The following is a 23,655-nucleotide window of genomic DNA, read 5'->3' as shown; positions in this document are numbered from 1 at the left end:
TTAGGTGTTTTGGTCATCAGTAGTCTAAGGAAGTATTGTTGATGAAGTCTGTAGCTTCAGAGGTTCACACTGTTGTGCTTGAGCTGTGAGATGTTAGTTCCCAAATACGTTGAGTTTGCATGTTGCCTTTTATTATTTTTTAAAGCCCTTGCTGTTCTGTTCATCTTTGCCTCTATTTCTACCCTTTAAAAAGCTTATTTTCCTCAGATTGTAGAGAACCAAGGCTTTACTCTGGAAGACTTCCTCTCACCTTGACCTAGAAATACCTAACAACAGACAGTAGAAGATTTTGAAAATCACACATGTGGAAATGAATGTGGTGTATAGTTTTTTGCTTTTAATGAAAGCTCTATATACAGAGTTTGCTACTGATATTCCTCATATGATCAGTATGGTATCTTTTGCATGCAGAGCCAATGGTTCCATTTCTAATCGGGTCTTACAGTTAACGTGCAGAGTGACGTGGACGATGCATTGATCTTTTTTCAATCAACCTCTCTATTTTCAAAATAGAGATAATCCCTTTCTTATGTATCACATAAAGTTGTAGGGGATCAAATGAGATAATGAAGGAGAAGGTTTTGAGAAAGAGATGTTACTTTACAAATAGAAGATATGGAATAGTATAACATCATAACATTTTAAAAGTATTGTTACTGTTTAAATTACTGTTATATAATACTTTAAAAAAATTTTCTAGTGAAACCACTGCCTCCATCTAGTGTGAAAGCAGAAATTACTGTAAAAATTGGATTATTGAAAATATCTTGGGAGAAGCCAGTCTTTCCAGAGAATAATCTTCAGTTCCAGATTCGCTATGGTTTAAGTGGAAAAAAAGTACAATGGAAGGTACCTTTTACCTGGAAATTTCTTCAGCTTGCCTCACTAAATATTATTTCTTATAACTGTTTAAGAATTTTATTGCATAAGGTTTATTTTATTGGCATAAAAGTACATCCTCCTGTATTCCATAGCTCTTTTTATTAAATAGATTGATCTAATTCTAACCCTTTTAAGAAATGAACTTTCCTGCTATTTATCATTTCCCAAAATGTGTTTTATAGTACATTGGTCCCATACAATGTTTCTTGAAGAAAGATCACATGGCTTAATAAAGTTTAAGAAACCCTGAATCACCATATGTCCTTAGTGTAGAATCATGGTATATTACATATTAAAGGTTTAGAGAAGTCCTGAATTTAAGAAACATTTGTAACTTTATTTCATCCTATGTTTCTCAAACTCATTTTACCAAGGAATCTTTTTCCCTTTAACAATGTTCTTTAGTACACACATGTTCAGTGGGACACATTTTGGAAGAAGCTGCTTTTATCAAACAACCAGAATCACACCCATAGTGGCAAGTGTGCATATGATGCCTTCCTGTGTCAGTTTTCTGATGGCAGCCTGCAAAGACCTAGAAATAGCAGGAACCCTAGAATAGAATTAGATCACAATGAGTTCAGCTGTAATAAATGTGACAGTTTACTTGCTTATTGAGGAGACTGAATATCAGAGATTCTCTGCAGGAGGCCCTATCTAACCACTAGGTTAAAATTCTTAAAAGTCTTTGTGTATAGAGGATTAGTGGACAGAGATTAGTAGTAGGGTAAAAGAGTGATTGGGAAGTGAGGTTGCAAGTGGGCCAGTCCAAATCTTGTCACGAGATGGAAATAACAAGATGACTGAGGCAATCCTTAACTTGAAGTAGCTCATGATTCAAGCCTAATAAGAGTATTTATAAAGCCAGAAAACACAGTCAGTTCTCTCTTAATTTTGGAGTAGTGTTAGGGTTTAAAATAAAATGCACTTCAGGGCCCTTTAGCTACATATGTGTTAGTAACGATCAATCTAATAGTTTGACTTATTTTATAGGTATTTGAGGTGTATGATGCAAAATTAAAATCTGCCAGTTTCCCGGTGCCAGACCTGTGTGCAGTCTATGCTGTCCAGGTGCGCTGTAAGAGGCTAGATGGACTGGGATATTGGAGTAATTGGAGTACTCCAGCCTACACAATTGTCACGGATATAAAAGGTTTGCAAAGATTTTGTGAACGTGTCTTAAAAATGCACAAGTATGTGCTTCCAATGTGACTGAAAAGTAATCCTTCCAAGAACACATATACAACTTGGGCTCCTTGTTATTTTGCAGTTCCTATCAGAGGACCTGAATTTTGGAGAATAATTAATGAAGACAACACTAAAAAAGAGAGAAATGTCACTTTGCTTTGGAAGGTATTCCTGATTTTTATGTTATTCTTAAATTTTACTTCTATACTCTTGAAAGATTTGTTTCATTGTAAAAAAGACTTACTTAATAATTCTGTCATTTTTAGTCTCTGCAATCCCAAGTTTATTTCAATTTGGAGAAGTGATTACAGAGAGCCAAGGTGTAGAATGGTGGGAGCACTGGCCTGGAGTTTGGAGACTTTAATTCTATTCTTGGCTTGACATAGTATAGTTAATCAGTGCTATTTTGACAAGGTCACTTAGACCCTTCAACCTCAGTTTCCTCATCTGTGTCAACATAAGATTGGACTGGATGATATCTAGTGTTCCTTCAAGTCCAAAAATTCCATTTGTATTTAATTCTAAACAGAGTCAACGTGGCCTTCCCTACATATCTCAAGGGCATTTAGATTATTCTTTTTTTTTTTTTTTTTTTGCGGTACACGGGCCTCTCACTGTTGTGGACTCTCCCGTCGCGGAGCACAGGCTCCGGACGTGCAGGCTCAGCGGCCACGGCTCACGGGCCCAGCTGCTCCGCGGCATGTGGGATCCTCCTGGACCGGGGCACGAACCTGTGTCCTCTGCATCGGCAGGCGGACTCTCAACCACTGCGCCACCAGGAAAGCCCGATTATTCTTTTTGTATGATGGCAAATACACAATGGATATTTCCAAAAACAATGAGTATACAGCTTAGAAATTTTCAAAGCGTTCTCTCCCCCAAATGAATTTATTTCTATCCCAAGTGAATGTATTTTTTTTTGGTCCGAATTTTAGGGAGACACAAACATTCAATCCATAGCAAACATCATTTGTCATTAGGGAAATACATATTAGAACAACAATGAGATACCACTGCACACTTATTAGAATGGTTAAAATCCAAAAAAACTGACAATAAATTGCTGGCTAGCATGCAAAGCAACAGGAACTTTTATTCTCTGCTGGTGGGAATGGACAATGGTATAGCCACTTTTGAATATAGTTTGGTAGCTTCTTACAAAAAACTTTGGTACTTTCATACAATGGAATATTATTCAGCGATAAAAAGAAACTGCTCTAAAGCCACAAAAAGATATGGATGACTCTTAAATGAATGTTGTTAAGAGCTAGAAGGCTGCCTAAAGGGCTACATTATGATTCCATTTACAGGACATTCAAGAAAAGGCATAACTGTAGAGATGGCAAAAAGATCAATGGTTTCCAGGGGTTTGGTTGATGGGGAAAAGTTTGAATGGGTGAAGAACAGGGGATTTTTTATGATGGTGAAACTATTCTGTATAATATTGTCCTGGTGAGTACCTAGCATTATGCATTTGCCAAAACTCATAAAACCTTATACCACAAAGAAAACACCTTAGTGTATACAAATTAAAGATAAATCGTTAAGAGGTTGGAGAATCCCAGGATGGAATCCAGACTGCAGTAAGAGAAACTAACTGTATTACAAGTGTATGGAACAGTCTTACTGAAGGAGTTGGGAGAAAAAGGTTCAGGCCTAGGTAACCTTGTTAATGAGTAGATTCTTAAGACTAAAGGCAAAAGAAACTGTACATAACCACTGTGTCCTAGCTGATAAAGTCATTTCTCTCACGAGGTATGGGTTAACAGTTCTTGTATCATTAGATATGCAAACTGGAATTGAACAATTAAGCATAGGATGATGGATGGTAGGAAGGAACCAGGTTTCTCACTGTCGAATTGGTTACAGACAAGCAAGGAGAAGATCGGAATGATCCATGTGGTAATGGATTAGGGTTGGAGACGTCAGTATGAACTCATGTTTAGCTTAATATGGATACAGATGGATTCATTTAGAAATTTTCATAGATATGTGTGTATACAGATGTAGTATACACAGACGTATTTCCTTGATCTGTAAGCTGAGAAATCCATATTCTGGTAGTAAGGAGTATTCCCAGATTTGTTTCTAATACTATTCTCCAATGAAAGGAACTAGGGCTCTGTGAAAAAATGCTGGGTTATAGGGCTGGGGCAGGAAATAACACAAGATGAGCCTAGAGCAGCTTGTAGGACTAGAAAGTAAGGACTTTATCATCAATTTTACTTGATGGTTACGAAAGTAAATATTTGTATATGAAAACTGACATAGATTTTTTAAAAAAACAAAATGCAAAATTTGCATGAGTTTTCAGACATTTATTTGTTGCAGAGGCTGCTAAAATCTTACCACCTACCCAGGTTCTTCCACGCCGTGCAGGGACATATTTATCTTTGTTTGTACTTATGTTTCTCAATTTCTGACTTAGAAGAATCTCAATGACAAAAATTGGGAAGCACTGTTCTAGTCTGTTGTATAGAGTTAAACTTTCTGAGGGTTTACAAGGGATTGGTAGCACTTAAATCTTACCTGAAACAGGTGAAGGTGATGGGGGAAGTGGGACATATTGTTATATTCTGTAGAACGGATGAATACAATTGGACTAATTATATATTTTACACTGAATCATCAGTGACCTGGTATGATATTTTTTTAACTAAAGACACAAATTCTGGGGTTCCACGTACACTGTCCTGATAGCCTCTGTTACTGGAAGGGGCAGCATATCAAGGGAAGAAAAAGGATGAGTGACCAGTCTCACCAGGATTAATAGAAGTGATGATTAATATCTTTTCAACTCTCTCTAGTTGTTGCTTTATGAAAACAGAGGGTTATTCCTTTTTTGCTTTTTAGATGAAGAAACTCTCAACTCTCTTTCAGTCTTTCTTTTCTCTAGAATTAGAGTGAGACTTCCAGGTAGAAAAGTGTCCTATTTGTATCCATACTTCATTATCTTCAAATGATTTAGTCTTTGAGTCTTAAAAAGAAAAAACCAAAAGGGGGGGAGATAAGTTTCCCATGCTCCGTAGCCACCCAGACGGCTTCAGGGAGACTGTGGTCAGAGCCCCAGACCTCAGCCTTGAATTCTGGCCTGGCCCCTGCTTACCAATGGGAAATGTTTAATAGGAGTTCCGTGAGCTCAGTCAGTATAAAAAGCACTGTAGCCCTTGAGCTAATCAATTTTTATGTTTACCGCAGCCCCTGATGAAAAATGACTCATTGTGCAGTGTGAGAAGATACGTGGTGAAACATCATACTTCCCGCAATGGAACATGGTCAGAAGATGTAGGAAATCACACTAAATTCACTTTCCTTTGGACAGAGCAAGCACACTCTGTTACCGTTCTGGCCGTCAATTCAATTGGTGCTTCTTCTGCAAATTTTAATTTAACATTCTCATGGCCCATGAGCAAAGGTAAGAAAAGGTACACCTCACTTTGCATTCACAGAGTCCAATAGATGAGACAAACATGAATCAAATAATCATGCAAGTTAATGCCTGTTTACAAACTGAGAAGAGTGTTCCCAGGAAAAGAGTATAATTTTATAAAAGAAAAGAAAATAAGAGCCTAACCTGGTATTGAGTGTCAGAGAAGCTTTCTTGAGGATACAGTAGAGGAATTAAACTTCCGCAGAAGGTCGGGGGAAGTGCTCCCGCGAGAGGAAAAATCTGACCAAAAGTTCTGTAGTCCAGGAGAGGATATGAAGGAAGACCTGGTTGGCGCTGGTGCAAAAAAAGTCCAGAAAGGCCGACAGAGGCTCTGAGGCGTGGCCCTCAGGGAATTGTAGGCATGATAGGAATTTTGTTCTCACCTGCGGAAGTCTGGAGGCTTTTAAGTGGGACTCTGGAGAGTGTGTTAAAATGATCAGATTTGTGCTTTGAAAGCACTGACTCCATCAGTGGGAGAGAAGATTTGGAGGGAATTAGAATGATTAATAGGCTTGTACAGTATTACAGTAGAGAACACCTTTTGACCATATCCAAAAATCTCTTTTTTGGATTTTAGGTAGAATCTTATTTCTCCTCATAGCATATATTCCCACACCTCTCTGCTTATATGACTCTTGTGATACAAAAATAATTGCCATGTATAAATGTCTGCTTTATTTATTTGTATAAATGTCTGCTTTCTCTTCCTTCTCCCCTTTTCAGTAGGTTATATGTTCCGAAAGGCAATTAGGAGATCTTCATTAATTTTGAATTTAAAAATAAATTTCCTTGCTTTCCCCACAGTAAATATCGTGCAGTCACTCAGTGCATATCCTTTAAACAGCAGTTGTGTAATTCTTTCCTGGATGCTATCACCCAGTGATTACAATCTGATGTATTTTATTCTTGAGTGGAAGATTCTTCATGAAGACAATGAAATTAAATGGCTTAGAATCCCTTCCTCTGTTAAGAAGTATTATGTCCACGGTAAGCTTACTGTACTTTAAGTTTCTCCTATGGATTAGTATGATGCTACAGATTATTAATTCAAATAAGATAGTTGATGAAAACTTCAAAAATATAGATGATATATCTTGCTGCCTAAATTATCATCCTATTACAAACATTTAATTCTATTTCATCTGATCCTTTTCCATTTAAATATTTTATGTAATTGTAATCATATCATCTACCACTTTTCTTATGGTTTGTTCCTTTGATATATCACAAGCATGTTTCTATTTTGTTCACAATCCTTATAACTATTTTTTAAATGATTGTATAGCATTTTATTCCAGAATCTACATAAACCATTTATTTATTTGAGAACATTTATGTTGCTTCCAGCTTAACCTTTTTTTAAAACCATTTTAATGGCTTTTGATAGCTACTGACAAATTGTTTTCCCAAATTGTGTACCAACTTATGATGCCACTAGCAGTGAGTGGGAGGGCCAGGCTGAAGGTCTGAGGATCATAAGCCAGCATAATATTCCCAAAGTAGACCAGTTACCCCACAAGGTGATTAAAATACAAAATATTAGTGCACAATACAGAGTCTCCAAGTCTGAGTAAGGTTTAAGCAGGGAAGCTAAGGATTGCCATGTTCTTATTTACAACATCATCCCAAAGGCACATACTTCTATTTCATTGCAAAGACCCTAGAATTTAGCATCAAGGTAGATAGAAACAAATTATTGATAGAGAACTAAATCCAGTTCATTACTATACTGTTGTCTAGGTGGTTGCTCTCTGTGCTTCAAAGAGATTTATCTCTTGTGGAATAATATTTATATCTTACTAGCATTTGTAAAAATGGTAGATCACTGATAGATCCATTTTGAGCTTTGCTATGAAGGTGATCATCCTCCGTAGATCTAGACGCCTGGATATATAAGGTAATTCCTGGTCCCCACTCCCATCTTCTCTGCATGGGATTTCATGAGACTTTAGTCTCCCAGCTGCCTTGAATGGGGAGGCTAAGTAAACTAAATTCTTATGAAAAGGGAATATTGCTGGCTTTGGTCTTAGGAGGTAGAGTGTATCGTCCTGGAAAGGGAAATAAAACAACTCCTACACCCTGAACTTGAACAAACCGGCTATCACTGGAACATGCCTTTGAAAAATTGCAATCTTCTATCTTTGGGTAAGATTTTAAAACATTATTTGTGAAATTATTGTCATTACAGTAGAATTGGTAGTGCTTAGATTGTCTTTGAAACTCCCTAATTATCAGTTTCAATCCATAGGTAACAATCATCAGTTTTTAATCCATCAGTTTCAACCCATAAGTCATCAGTTTTACATCCATGGAAACATAAGAGTCACTTAACATTTTTTTTACATAGATTTCACTCATTTATATTAATTCAGTGGGAATGACTCTTTAAAATATTTTTTCTCCTCAGATCATTTTATCCCCATTGAGAAGTATCAGTTCAGTCTTTACCCAATATTTATGGAGGGAGTGGGGAAACCGAAGATAATTGATAGTTTCACCCAAGGTAAAAATGTTTACTTTTAGTTTCTTTTTACACAGATTTGTGGTTTCCTCCTTAGCTAGCAGTAATGCTGCCATCTGATTCTTTTCTTTCTGATGGAATCATGGAATAGCCCAGAGTCTTATGTAGATGCCTCATGGGTGACTGCAGTAAGGGTACATGGTTCCATGGTGGTGGTAAGAAGAATAATCAGGCGTGGTATTGTATTCTTGTATTGGTAAGTAAAAATTTCAGTCTAAAAGTTGATGGAAACAAAATAAAGGGAAGTATCCAGCTATACAATAAAATACATCATCATAAAGATTAATTGGAAAAATATTAATTTTCTGTACAATTAATATAAATACACCTACCCCAAACAATATGTTTTGACTCATATTTATGAGTCTTTAAATTTTAATCATCTTCTAAAGGAAATCTTTTTCTGAAAATAAAACTGTAGCAATAATTATAGAAAAAAGTTCACAGGGTGTCTTATATTTCTGATTCACCTTACTGTACTTGAAGTGGGAACATTTTGATTCTGCTATTACTTTTCAGATTGTCTTCAAATCCAAGCAACCCAATAATGAAGTTTCAAGAGAGAAACATTTCACCTGGTTTTAGAATTAAAATAATTATAAAGCTTCATTCATGTATTGTTCAACAAATATACACTGAACACTGTTCTAAGCACTGGGGATTGAACAGTGAACATAAGTCTGTGCCCTAAATGGAGCTTAAACTCCAGTACTCTAATAAGAATGACAGACAATAAACAAATCATGTATAATATAATGTCAGATAGAAATAAGTGCATGAAGCAAAATAAAATGAAGGGATAGAGTTAAAATGTGGTGCTTTAGTAAGGATGGCCCAAAACGGTCTTTTTCTCTGTGAAGGTGATATTTGGGTAAAGCCCTGCAAGAACAAAGGGGAAGAGCATTTCAGCAAGGGGATAGCAAGTGCAAAGGCCCTGAAGAGTGAGCGTGCTTTGTGGTTCAAGAAACAGTAAGGAGGTCAATGTGTCTGGAGTGAGCAAGATAGAGATTGGTGGGTGTTGTAGGTTGCCTTCTCTAAAAGCAGATGCTGAAACAAAGAGTCATCATAACAACTTTTATTGACACTTGGACTCATATAATCTAAAAGTGACCAGATGGAGAGAGCTGGCAAATAAATAATTTTGAAAAAATGTTTTGCTAAATTACAAGAAGCATAATTCTGACCAAAATAATAATTTTATTAATGTGATCAAAGCTATACTTTTATCTTCCTCTTTCTGATTTTTATATCTTTAAAGGTCGTTCAGATTTATGTTGAAATCAGAAAAAAAGTCTATTATAATTTCTGATTCAGAAAGATGTTATTTCCTCAAGCTTCAGAGTTGTGTGAATTTTTTCTTTTTCAGATGATGAAAAACACCAGCATGATGCAGGTCTATATGTAATTGTGCCAATAATTATTTCCTCTTCCATCTTATTGCTTGGAACATTGTTAATATCACACCAAAGGTATTGTACTTGGTGTTAAAATCTTGAACATATTTAAACCTTGATTTTAGATCCAAATCAGAAACACTGAAGTGTTCTAAATATTTTTATATGTATTTGATGGCAATGAGATGGCGTAAAAAGAAAAAACCTGATTTCAGGAAACCACACTCGGTTTTGCTAGTACACATAAGCCTCAGGAAAGAAATTAGTTTTTTTTTTTTTTTTACTGTATATACATTCATGAAATAACAAGCTTATAATAGGAAATCCTAGGCAGTATGTTCTTAGAGGTGAGAAGAATGGCTTTCAAAGTTGTACAATCTAGGTTGAGAACCTTTAGTGGTGAAGATTTATCTGAAGCCGTCAGTTCACTTATGGTCAGTAGGCATTCTGCTTTTTAAACGTCAGCGCTGAGTGGCTCCATTCTGTTTGGTTTGGCAAATGGCCTTGAATTTCTTGGATGGTTCTTTGGGTGCCCCATTACTCTGTGCTGAGAGGTCCGGACCATTGAGGTTATTTCACACATGCCAAATCTCTACAGAAAATTTTGTCTTCTAGCAGTGAAGAGGGAAAAGTGATTTTACAATCTGAATTTACCTTTCAGTCAAGTGAGCTGATCGGGCCATATCCAGTAGAATTGTTTCTGAAACTCAATTGATGGCCTTATTTAATATTTAATTTTCTCTGAGAAAAACCTGTGCAAAACATTTATTAGCACAGTGCCTGGCAAACAGTTTTTAATAAGAGTTGGCTATGTTAATTATAGTGATCATTAACTTTGGTCTAGACAGAAAGTTGGTGGAGATCTTCATGGTAGAGCATGTGAAAGTGAATCTGATCCTACTGAGGCATAACCAGTCTGGTAGATAAATTTCTAGTTTGTACATTTATTAACTGTTAACATTTTCAGTGTGAATGTTTTTCGTTACTTCTAATGCCTTGTTTATCTTTTGTAGGATGAAAAAGCTGTTTTGGGAAGATGTTCCAAACCCCAAGAATTGTTCCTGGGCACAAGGACTTAATTTTCAGAAGGTCCCTTTTTCAGTTTTTTAAACCCCAGAATATATAAGATCACATTTTAGATGCTATATGCCTTCTAGAGCTTCAAACATTTTTAAGGTTTAAAACATTTTAAGGATAAGGTTTAAATCTTATTTTATTCAATTCATCTTAATATGAGTCTATTTAATCTGTTATTTGTTTTCAAGAATAGCAAGATGCAGGGATTTGAAACCAGGACAAAAAAAATTCAATAGGTAGTTTATCATCTGAGTTAACAAATACATATCTTTCTTCTGTGTCACAGTATATAATAAAATAAATATTAGAATATTAGAGTCAAATCTGGTGGAGAACAAATATTTGTATATACTTTTTTGGTATAAATTGATTGTCCTTAGGAAAAGGCTGGAATCAATATTTTTTAACCCTTGTAATTATCTGCATAATTACTTAAATCAATTAAAAACTATATAAATAATCCTTTCCTCAAATACTACAATCTGAAAAATGCAATTATCATAATAAAACTTACATTTATGAAGATAGTTCCTTTCAAGCTACTTTATGAAACAATTAGTCAACTCTAATAAAATAATTTGTACTTTATAATAGAATTTCTCAGAAAACTCTAGAGTTTAACAAATGTATCATTAATTCCCATAATTTCCCTTGAAGCAAGGTTGGTTTTCCACCCATAAAATTGGGAAAATAGAATTCAATTTTCATGGCAAAATATCTTCACGCTGTTTTGAACAATAATCATATGGAGGTTATTATGCAGTCTCAGTAATTGTGTCATCATTAGTCACTGTTACCAGTCTTCAGTGGTTTTCTTTTAGTTACAAGATCAAGTACTCAATGACTTCTCTCTACAATCTGTTATCAACCTACAGATTTCATTTTTTCTGTCCGTGGGCCTTAGTCATGCCTACACTATTCTCCTCACCTCTACAGACCCTTCCACGTCAATGAAGACCTTGCTCTAAGCTCTTCTTTCCCCAAGCCTTTTGTGAACAAATGTAGTTCAGAAGAATTTCTGCCCCCTTTAAGTTCCTGGAGCATTTTATTTTTTATTGTGAAGAGTGTTCCGAGTTCAAGGGCTGTGTTTTACCAATCACAACTATTGTTGAGCTTCTCCTGCTAAAGGCAAAGTACTAGGGTCAGGATTTATTAATGACTTGCTGCTATCTTATAATAATGTCCATTTATTTATGTGCAAATGACTGAGATACATATTCTTACACTCATTAAGATTTTTACTTCAATTCTCTGTATCTCTGTTTCCTCTCCTGTAAAATGAGGTTTAATAGAACTTACCTCATTGGGTTGTTTGGTGGACTAAAGAAGATAGTACTTCTAACACAGTATTGTCTCAACAAATATTAGTTATCATTATTTTACATATTTACATGTTTTATGTTATTCTTTCAGTTACCCTGTGGGATAAGTATTATAATCTCCATTTTATAGAAGAAAAAACCTAAAGCTTATAATGGTTAGCTAACTTGTTTTAGAGTCTGGCTTAGTTTTCTAATTTGTCTGACTTTGCAGCCTGTTCTATTAGTAAGTGTTCTCTCTGGCTTTCGATTTTTTTTTTTTTTTTTGACCATGACCCACAGTGAGAAAAATGCTTTACCTTGCAACCTAGTAAATGAGTAGATGTAGATAATATACAAAACTGAAACAAAAGATGCTCAAAACAGTTTTACTATTTGCAACACCCTCTGTTCTCAAAATTCTGTTTCATTTCAAAAATACTGGTTACAACCCTCTACATTCATTCACATACTAACAGATATGATTTGCGGTTAGAAAACACTGCTCTACAGTTTACCGATGAATGAATTAGTGAACAGATATGTAATAATGTGGGCAAAATAATGCAGACATTTAAATTATAATCTTTCAGTGGAAGAGACAGTGCCATATCTTCAGACATGGTAGCAGTGTAGTTTTACATATGGTCATTCTCGTTATAGAAACTTCACTTAGCCTGAACCTAACCCGCCCCACACCCATACACTTCTCAGCTATGCCCTTACTCACTGTAAGACACGGAGTCTCCTTTCATTAAAGCAGAGCTGATGATTTTTTCAATTAGTAAAGTATTTATTCCTCTTCTTTCTCTTCCGTTATGAATTCTTACAGTGACGTTTATTGTAGTGATAGTGATATTTCAGCCATATGTATTTGTTTGTCATTCATTCAGCAAGCACAAAATGAGAATAAGTATTTACATGTAAGTCTAGGATGTTGCTAGGCTCTGGGAAAACAATTTGTAAGAGATTTTCCTTACCATCTAGGCAATAAGACAGTGAGGTCATAGAGGAGTGACTTGGTTAAAAGCAGAATAGAAAGAACTTTTCTTTTCTCTCTCTAAAATGTTTTATTTTAAAATTCATTAATTCATTCCATCCATTCATTCAAGGGGTATTTATTGAATAGTTATCCTATGCCAGTCACTATGCTAGGCCTTAGGGTTAAAATGGTCAGAAAACAGGAACTCTTGGAGTGTGCAGTCTATGGGGAAGATAAGCATTAATCAATTTATAACTGAACTAACAAATAATATACATTATATATGTTATATGTAATATATATTATGATAATATTACAGACACTAATAATGATAAACTACGTATTGTGAAAGAAAGGGCCCAGTGTGCTGAGTGTCGTGTGTGGGATGGGGGTGAGCTGAGATCTGGAAAATGAGCAGTCATTAACTAAGATTTGTGGTGGAGGGTAGAGCCCAGGAAGTCTGCTGGTGAATACAAAGCCCTGTGGTAGGAAGTACCTTAGCACATTTGCAAGCTGAAAGCAGGGAGATTAAAAGACAAAGAGTAAGGAGATTATTTTTCTTAAATATTGGGTTTTTTTCATCCTTTAATGTAAGAGGAGTTTTGTCTAAAAAATCTAAATACCTATCTAAATAAAAAATTAAAAGCTTCACCATGTCAGTACATATAAATGTAGGGAATAACCATCTTACTGTCTCTTTCAGAGAAGCTCAAACACTCTGTCTTCAATATGTTAAGCTCTGAAATCTCCTCTATGAACCACCAGGAAAATGGTTTCTAAGTGTTTACCAGGGTAGGGAAATGATTAGGCCCACCTAAGCAAAATGCAGTTTGAACCTGCACCAAATGGCTTTTCCCTTTTCCAGAAAATGTCCGACACAAAGGAACCACTTGGTGGATGTAGGTTCAGTCAGTGACTGTTTTTAGCCTATGCGCTACCCCGCTGAGCTCCCTGAGGAGGAGTGTAATGCCACAGCAGATCATCTGGCAGACATATACAATAGACGGAAATATCATCACATTTCCCCAGGTTCTGGTAAACTGAGGAAGTGTGAAGAATTTTTTAAGTACAGTAGGTGTGAATGTCCTTATTTGTAAGACTGATTTTTTTTTTTTTTTTTTTTACTTTTGCCAGTGTTAGACTTCATAATCTTGTTAAGATATTCTTTAAGCATAACTAGCCCTCAAGATGCTTAGTTTATTACTAGGGTTTAACAGGTACACAATCAGGAATAAATCAGTTTTGGGGATATTTGAAGAGTAAAGAAGAATATAATTTCAAAGGTTTTACTAATGATAAAAATCTAATCTTCTAAAATTCAATAACTTCTTAAAATTTCATCTTCTACTTTAATCTCCTAAATAACTAAAATATATTTTTTTAGGGAAAAATAATATAGTATAATTCACATTATATTTCTAAAGAGGACAAGACAAATTTACTATCTGCTCCATACTTTCATATTCATATTATTTTATTTAATTATCTCATAGACCTAATAGCCTTATATTTTCTGATGACAAAACTGAGGCACAGAGTGGTTCTGTAGCTTGTCTTGATCATCCAGCCTGTAGGTGTGAAAATCTTGGTTAACCTCAGGTCCATTGGACTCACATTGATACCCTAGCCATCGATTCCATATTAACAATGTATTGCTTAATGTACTAATGCCCCTAAATTGTACACTTAAAAATAGTTGAAATGGTAAATTTTATGTTACGCATATCAACACACAAAAAAATTGGCAAAGGAGCTGAATAGACATCTCTGCAAAGAAGATGTACCAATAGCCATAAGCACAAATGAATATATATGTGCTCAACATCATTAGCGATTAGGGGAATGCAAACCAAAAACACAAGGTAGCACTTTACACTAGCTAGGATGGCTATAATTAAAATGACAGGTAATAAGTGTTGGTGAGAATGTGGAGAAATTGTAACTCTCCTACACTGCTGATGGGAATGTGAAAATGGTGCAGCGCTTTTGGAAAATAGTCTGACAGTTCTCCAACAGTTAAACATAGAATTACCATATGACCCAACAATCCACTGCTAGGTATATATCCAAAAGAAATGAAGTCATATATCTACACAGAAGCTTGTATATGAATGTTCATAGCAACAGTGTTCATAATGGTCAAAACATGGAAACAACCCAAATATCCATCAAATGATGAAATGGATAAGCAAAATTTGAGATTTCCAATTCTAAAACAAAAGGAAACACAAAAAACCCACAATGCATTGCAAAGCAAACGGACTATGGGAGCCCATTGTTTTTAAAAACAATTCAAATACAGTATTGTTTAAAAGGAGGTAATAATTTTTGTATAAACTATTTCCCTTAATTTGTTCTTCAAATTCGGATCTTTTTGAACATTGATTTTTATCTATACCTGTAATTTCTAGACAATAAAACCTGATTTCTAAAATGTCCCCTAAAATTAATTAATTAATTTCTTCCACTTTTTAAGCTATCATTCTCCTTCCCTTTATAGTAAATCAAAATCCATACTAAACCTGTAAGTATTCAAATCAAAGATGAAAAAAACCAGTATTCTGAGGTATTTCCCAAAAAACCCACATTTGTTTAAAACAACGTCAGTATAGGATGATACCATATGTGATGAAAATTCTCTCACATAATTTCCCCTTGATTTTCTTTCTTTTGTATGTTCCATTTCCTTTTACCCTTTAAAATTATTTTAAGACAATATAAGTACATAAAATGGAGTAATATAAAAACGTCTGTGTACTAACACAATATCTTAAAATTTTCTCATATTTGCCTCATATATTTTTATTAATAAAAATTATAGATAAAGTTTGTCCTGCTTGTTGCCCTTACTAGTTTTAGTCTCTCCTTCCCTTCCTAGGGCACCCACTTTCAAGAAGATAGTATGTATTTGTCTAGTTCATGCTTTTATACACCTTTTTTCTTACATCTGCATGTATGTATCCATGACCAATGAACAATAATACATTTGGTTATTGTTAATATTAATACATCTCCCATATCATTCAAAAATTATTATTTTCTCAGCATTCTTTTTTTTTCAGCATTCTTTTTGAGATATCTTCATGTTGATATATTTAATTTAGTTTAATAATTTGATCCATAATATTTCATCCTATGAATATATACCACAATTCATATATCCATTCCCCTGCTGATGGATAGAAAACTATTTTCTATTTATTATAAACAATGCTACAGGACACATGGTTGTATATGTCTCTTTGTTCTCTGGGAGTATATGCCTTGATATGTCCCATTATTTTAAAAAATCATTTTGCATTACGGTATGCCTAGTGTGCATGGTTTAATAGTGAAATAGTATGGAAAAACATTTATTGGACAGTATAGTCTCTTCTGCACCCTTCTCTACCTTTAGTCTTGCTTCCCAAGTGCCATTACTTTAAACTGGTTTGCTCTTAATTTTTCTGGCAGGTCACCTTTATATTTTTAAAAATAATATGCTTATGGCATTATGAAATGTAGACATTATTTACTGATTTCTGGCTATAATGAGGATTTACTTATACATATACTTTTTCTCCCCTTCTTTGCCCATGCTCCTCCCATATATAGTTTGTCACTTTTTTCAGTTCCTTCAGTAATCACTCTGCAACCTCAGAAGAATCTTCTTAAACTCCATTTCTTGTTCAACGAAATAGAGACTGTTTCTTGGAGCTCCCCTTCCCCCATTTTTTCTTTTTAATAACATAAAGACATTAGCACTCTTACCCTTCCCTCCATTTCTCCCTCCACTTCCCAATCTCTGTCAACTGTAACTTTACACTTTTACTTAAGTCAGGGTTGATAATATGTTCTGTGCTATAATTTGTCTATGGGTTCATTTTAAAAAATAAAAAACCCAGTAAACTGCATTTGCATTTTTATGAGTATGTAAATATTGTTCCTTGCAGAAGCAAGTAATATGTGATTATATTACCACACTTTTTGGTGGTTCCAGTGTCATAGGAGAATGTTTTTCAAAAAAATTTTAGAAACATTCCACCCTGTTGATTTAAATTGTGCCAAATTTTACTTGGCTTCATTTTTAGTTTTTATGTTTTGTTTTGTGTTTGTTTTGCTTTTTCTGGAGTTTCTAATTGCTTCTTTAAAAAAAATTTTTTTTTAACCTTCTGTGTGCTGCTATTATATAAGCTTCTTCACTGAGACCTGTTCCCAGGGCACCCTGTCCAGGAAACCCTTTATCCTCCTGCTGCAATCTGGATTAGGCCTTTTCTAAAATTGCTGCAAGCCATCACTCTGAATTTTCCCTTAACTGGTTTCTAACGGATACTGTTTTCTAGATATTTTTCCCTTCCTCCTTATTGATTAACTAATTCCTTATATGACCTGCCAGGAAATATTATGTAAGTCGGAATCTGTGCATGCCTGAAATTCTTTTTATTGTGCCTTCCTCGCTTGATAGTTTGGTGGAATATCAATTTCCAGGTCGACGAGCCTTTCCAATAAAACTTTGAGACAATTCCTGCCTTATCATTTAGCATCAGTATCACTTCTGAGAAGTCAGATGCCATTCTGATTTTTACTCCTCACTGGTTACTTGCAGATTTCTGACTTTTAAAATAGCCTCCCCATTATTGATGTTCTAAAATTTTAGAGACAGGTCTAAATCTATTTAGGGGGGTTCTTTTTCATGTAACTTTGTCCTCATTTGAAGACACTTTTGATTCCATGTCTCCTGTGAACTCTAAGCAATTATATTATTTCTTTGATAACTTCCTCTCCTCTTATTTTTTTGGATCTCTTTCTAGAATCTGTATTAGATGGATGTTGAACCCTCTGCATAGATCTTCTATATTTCTTATCACTTCACTAATATGTTTGTTTTACGTTTGAGACCTTGCCGTACCGTTTTTTCAGTGCTTCTATTAAACATTTATTTGCTATTTATATTTGTAAATTTCCAAATATTCATTTTCATTGTATTCTGTTCTGGTTTTATGCATGCAGTATTTTCTTAAGTCTTACTAGAAATACAAATTTAGAGGATCATTGTTTGTTTTAGAAATTCTCTTTTCTTTTATTCCCTGAATTCTCTGTTTCTGCTAGGATCATGTTCTCCTCCTATTTATCTTGGCTTTATTTTTTTTTAATCTCACAATTTCCCCATATATCTAGAAACCCTTTGTTTTTCTTTCATGTTTAAGAATAAAATAATAGACAGGCTGACTGGGAAAGCATGATGCACATAAGCAGGGATTGTTGGCCTAAATGGGTAGACAGGGCTCTGGCTAGATGAGGAGAGATATGGTCATAGACACTAGTACCTCACAGCTGCTAGATTCCTCCCCAGATAATGTCCTTTTTTTTTTTTTGTATTTATTTAACATCTTTATTGGAGTATAATTGCTTTAAAATGGTGTTCTAGTTTCTGCCTTACAGCAAAGTGAATCAGCTATACATACACACACACATCCCCATATCTCCCCCTTCCTGTGTCTCCCCCCAACGCTCCCTATCCCACCCCTCCAGGCAGTCACAAAGCACCAAGCTGATCTCGCTGTGCCATGCGGCCGCCTCCCACTCGCTGTCTGTTTTACATTTCGTAGTGTATATATGTCCATGCCAATCTCTGACTTTGTCCCAGCTTATACTTCCCCCTCCCTGTGTCCTCAAGTCCATTCTCTACATCTGGGTCGTTATGCTTGTCCTGCCCCTAGGTTCTTCAGAACCTTATTTATTTTTTATTTAATTCCGTATATATTGTTAGCATACGGTATTTGTTTATCTCTTTCTGACTTACTTCACTGTATATGACAGACTATAGGTCCATCCACTTCACTACAAATAAATCAATTTTGTTTCGTTTTATGGCTGAGTAATATTCCATTGTATATATGTGCCACATCTTCTTTATCCATTCATCTGTCAGTGGACACTTAGGTTGCTTCCATGTCCTGGCTATTGTGAATAGAGCTGCAATGAACATTGTGGTACATGACTCTTTTTGAATTATGGTTTTCTCAGGGTATATGCCCAGTAGTGGGATTGCTGGGTCATATGGTAGTTCTATTTGTAGTTTTTTAAGGAACCTCCATACTGTTCTCCATAGTGGCTGTACCAATTCACATTCCCACCAGCAGTGCAGGAGTGTTCCCTTTTCTCCACACCCTCTCCAGCATTTATTGTTTCCAGATTTTTTGATGATGGCCATTCTGACTGGTGTGAGATGATATCTCATTGTAGTTTTGATTTGCATTTCCCTAATGATTAGTGATGTTGAGCATTCTTTCATGTGTTTGTTGGCAGTCTGTATATCTTCTTTGGAGAAATGTCTATTTAGATCTTCTGCCCAGTTTTGGATTGGGTTGTTTGTTTTTTTGATATTGAGCTGCATGAGCTGCTTGTAAATTTTGGAAATTAATCCTTTGTCAGTTGCTTCGTTTGCAAATATTTTCTCCCATTCTGAGGGTTGTCTTTTGGTCTTATTTATGGTTTCCTTTGCTGTGCAAAAGATTTGAAGTTTCATTAGGTCCCATTTGTTTTTGTTTTTATTTCCATTTCTCTAGGAGGTTGGTCAAAAAGGATCTTGCTGTGATTTGTCATAGAGTGTTCTGCCTATGTTTTCTTCTAAGAGTTTGATAGTTTCTGGCCTTACATTTAGGTCTTTAATCCATTTTGAGCTTATTTTTGTGTATGGTGTTATGGAGTGATCTAATCTCATACTTTTACATGTACCTGTCCAGTTTTCCAGGCACCAGTTATTAAAGAGGCTGTCCTTTCTCCACTGTACATTCCTGCCTCCTTTATCAAAGATAAGGTGACCATATGTGCATGGGTTTATCTCTGGAATTTCTATCCTGTTCCATTGATCTATCTTTCTGTTTTTGTGCCAGTACCATATTGTCTTGATTACTGTAGCTTTGTAGTATAGTCTGAAGTCAGGGAGCCTGATTCCTCCAGCTCCGTTTTACTTTCTCAAGATTGCTTTGGCTGTTCGGGGTCTTTTGTGTTTCCATACAAATTGTGAAATTTTTTGTTCTAGTTCTGTGAAAAATGCCAGTGGTAGTTTGATAGGGATTGCATTGAATCTGTAGATTGCTTTGGGTACTAGAGTCATTTTCACAATGTTGATTCTTCCAATCCAAGAACATGGTATATCTCTCCATCTATTTGTATCATCTTTAATTTCTTTCATCAGTGTCTTATAATTTTCTGCATACAAGTCTTTTGTCTCCTTAGGTAGGTTTATTCCTAGATATTTTATTCTTTTTGTTGCAGTGGTAAATGGGAGTCTTTTCTTGTTTTCACTTTCAGATTTTTCATCATTAGTATATAGGAATGCAAGAGATTTCTGAGCATTAATTTTGTATCCTGCAACTTTACCAGATTCATTGATTAGCTCTAGTAATTTTCTGGTAACATCTTTAGGATTCTCTATGTATAGTATCATGTTATCTGCAAACAGTGACAGCTTTACTTCTTCTTTTCCAATTTGGATTCCTTTTATTTCCTTTTCTTCTGTGATTGCTGTGACTAAAACTTCCAAAACTATATTGAATAAGAGTGGTGAAAGTGGGCAACCTTGTCTTGTTACTGATCTTACTGGAAATGCTTTCAGTTTTTCACCATTGAGGATGATGTTGGCTGTGGGTTTGTCATATATGGCGTTTATTATGTTGAGGAGAGTTCCCTCTATGCCTACTTTCTGGAGGGTTTTTATCATAAATGGGTGTTGAATTTTGTCAAAAGCTTTCTCTGCATCTATTGAGATGATCATATGGTTTTTCTCCTTCAATTTGTTAATATGGTTTATCACATTGATTGATTTGTGTATATTGAAGAATCCTTGCATTCCTGGCATAAACCCCACTTGATCATGGTGTATGATCCTTTTAATGTGCTGTTGGATTCTGTTTGCTAATATTTTGTTGAGGATTTTTGCATCTATGTTCATCAGTGATATTGGCCTGTAGTTTTCTTCCTTTTGACATCCTTGTCTGGTTTTGGTATCAAGGTGATGGTGGCCTCATAGAATGAATTTGGGAGTGTTACTCCCTCTGCTATATTTTGGAAGAGTTTGAGAAGGATAGGTGTTAGCTCTTCTCTAAATGTTTGATAGAATTTGCCTGTGAAGCCATCTGGTCCTGGGCTTTTGTTTGTTGGAATATTTTTAATCACAGTTTCAATTTCAGTGTTTGTGATTGGTCTGTTCATATTTTCTATTTCTTCCTGATTCAGTCTTGGCAGGTTGTGCATTTCTAAGAATTTGTCCATTTCTTCCCAGTTGTCCATTTTATTGGCATAGAGTTGCTTGTAGTAATCTCTCATGATCTTTTGTATTTCTGCAGTGTCAGTTGTTACTTCTCTTTTTCCATTTCTAATTCTATTGATTTGAGTCTTCTCCCTTTTTTTCTTGATGAGTCTGGCTAATGGTTTATCTATTTTGTTTATCTTCTCAAAGAACCAGGTTTTAGTTTTATTGATCTTTGCTATTGTTTCCTTCATTTCTTTTTCATTTATTTCTGATCTGATTTTTATGATTTCTTTCCTTCTGCTAACTTTGGGGTTTTTTTGTTCTTTCTCTAATTGCTTTAGGTGCAAGGTTAGGTTGTTTATTCGAGATGTTTCCTGTTTCTTAAGGTGGGCTTGTATTGCTATAAACTTCCCTCTTAGAACTGCTTTTGCTGCATCCCATAGGTTTTGGGTCCTTGTGTCTCCATTGTCATTTGTTTCTAGGTATTTTTTGATTTCCTCTTTGATTTCTGCAGTGATCACTTCGTTATTAAGTAGTGTATGGTTTAGCCTCCATGTGTTTGTATTTTTTACACATCTTTTCCTGTAATTGATATCTAGTCTTATGGCATTGTGGTCAGAAAAGATACTTGATACAATTTCAGTTTTCTTAAATTTGCCAAGGCTTGATTTGTGACCCAAGATATCATCTATCCTGGAGAATGTTCCATGAGCGCTTGAGAAGAAAGTGTATTCTGTTGTTTTGGGATGGAATGTCCTATAAATATCAATTAAGTCCATCTTGTTTAATGTATCATTTAAAGCTCATGTTTCCTTATTTATTTTCATTTTGGATGATCTGTCCATTGGTGAAAGTGGGGTGTTAAAGTCTCCTACTATGAATGTGTTACTGTCGATTTCCCCTTTTATGGCTGTTAGTATTTGCCTTATGTATTGAGGTGCTCCTATGTTGGGTGCATAAATATTTACAATTGTTATATCTTCTTCTTGGATCGATCCCTTGATCATTATGTAGTGTCCTTCTTTGTCTCTTCTAATAGTCTTTATTTTAAAGTCTGTTTTGTCTGATATGAGAATTGCTACTCCAGCTTTCTTTTGGTTTCCATTTGCATGGAATATCTTTTTCCATCCCCTTACTTTCAGTCTGTATGTGTCCTTAGTTCTCAAGTGGGTCTCTTGTAGACAGCATATATATGGGTCTTGTTTTTGTATACATTCAGCCAATCTGTGTCCTTTGGTGGGAGCATTTAGTCCATTTACATTTAAGGTAATTATCGATATGTATGTTCCTATTCCCATTTTCTAAATTGTTTTGAGTTTGTTACTGTAGGTCTTTTCCTTCTCTTGTGTTTCTTGCCTAGAGTAGTTCCTTTAGCATTTGTTGTAAAGCTGGTTTGGTGGTGCTGAACTCTCTCAGCTTTTGCTTGTCTGTAAAGTTTTTAATTTCTCTATCAAATCTGAATGAGATCCTTGCTGGGTAGAGTAATCTTGGTTGCAGGTTTTTCTCCTTCATCACTTTCAGTATGTCCTGCCACTCCCTTCTGGCTTGCAGAGTTTCTGCTGAGAGATCAGCTGTTAACCTTATGGGGATTCCCTTGTGTGTTATTTGCTGTTATTCCCTTGCTGCTTTTAATATGCTTTCTTTGTATTTATTTTTTGACAGTTTGATTAATATGTGTCTTGGTGCATTTCTCCTTGGATTTATCCTGTATGGGATTCTCTGTGCTTCCTGGACTTGATTAACTATTTCCTTTCCTATATTAGGGAAGTTTTCAACTATAATCTCTTCAAATATTTTCTCAGTCCCTTTCTTTTTCTCTTCTTCTTCTGGAACCCCTATAATTTGAATGTTCATGCATTTAATGTTGTCCCAGAGGTCTCTGAGACTGTCCTCAGTTCTTTTCATTCTTTTTTCTTTATTCTGCTCTGCAGTAGTTATTTCCACTATTTTATCTTCCAGGTCACTTATCCGTTCTTCTGCCTCAGTTATTCTGCTATTGATCCCATCTAGAGTATTTTTCATTTCATTTATTGTGTTGTTCATCATTGTTTGTTTCATATTTAGTTTCTAGGTCCTTGTTAAATGTTTCTTGCATTTTGTCTATTCTATTTCCAAGATTTTGGATCATCTTAGTATCATTATTCTGAATTCTTTTTCAGGTAGACTGCCTATTTCCTCTTCATTTGTTAGGTCTGGTGGGTTTTTATCTTGCTCCTTCATATGCTGTGTGTTTTTCTGTCTTCTCATTTTGCTTATCTTACTGTGTTTGGGGTCTCCTTTTTGCAGGCTGCAGGTTTGTAGTTCCCATTGTTTTTGATGTCTGTCCCCAGTGGCTAAGGTTGGTTCAGTGGGTTGTGTAGGCTTCCTGGTGGAGGGGACTAGTGCCTGTGTTCTGGTGGATGAGTCTGGATCTTGTCTCTCTGGTGGGCAGGTCCACGTCTGGTGGTGTGTTTTGGGGTGTCTGTGGACTTATTATGATTTTCGGCAGCCTCTCTGCTAATGGGTGGGGTTGTGTTCCTGTTTTGCTGGTTGTTTGGCATATGGTGTCCAGCACTGTAGCTTGCTGGTCGTTGAGTGAAGCTGGGTGCTGGTGTTGAGATAGAGATCTCTGGGAGATTTTCGCCTTTTGATATTATGTGGAGCTGGG

The 23,655-nt window shown here is 35.4% G+C and overlaps 1 protein-coding gene across 8 annotated transcripts in view; it reads left to right on the top strand.

Annotated features, from left to right (window-relative positions):
* LOC309958188 (leptin receptor) overlaps positions 1-23,655 on the top strand; it is a 101,392-nt gene that overhangs the window by 65,226 nt on the left and 12,511 nt on the right. For 7 of the 8 annotated variants that reach the window (XM_082833861.1, XM_082833865.1, XM_082833864.1 and 4 more), the window contains 8 exons: positions 701-849; positions 1,876-2,035; positions 2,153-2,235; positions 5,269-5,485; positions 6,305-6,487; positions 7,908-8,003; positions 9,388-9,490; positions 10,429-18,732. In XM_082833861.1, coding sequence (XP_082689987.1) covers positions 701-849; positions 1,876-2,035; positions 2,153-2,235; positions 5,269-5,485; positions 6,305-6,487; positions 7,908-8,003; positions 9,388-9,490; positions 10,429-10,525 — 1,088 coding nt within the window. In that variant the 3' untranslated portion in view covers positions 10,526-18,732. Of the gene's footprint in view, positions 1-700; positions 850-1,875; positions 2,036-2,152; positions 2,236-5,268; positions 5,486-6,304; positions 6,488-7,907; positions 8,004-9,387; positions 9,491-10,428; positions 18,733-23,655 lie in introns of those variants that run through there. The other variant, XM_082833862.1, reaches the window with a different exon arrangement.

The sequence above is a fragment of the Leucopleurus acutus genome (assembly GCF_964270905.1).
Source record: "Leucopleurus acutus genome assembly, chromosome: 2".
Classification (NCBI taxonomy): Eukaryota; Metazoa; Chordata; class Mammalia; order Artiodactyla; family Delphinidae; genus Leucopleurus; species Leucopleurus acutus.
The sequence above is the reverse complement of the archived record's forward strand: the minus strand, read 5'-3'. Positions and strand labels throughout refer to the sequence as shown.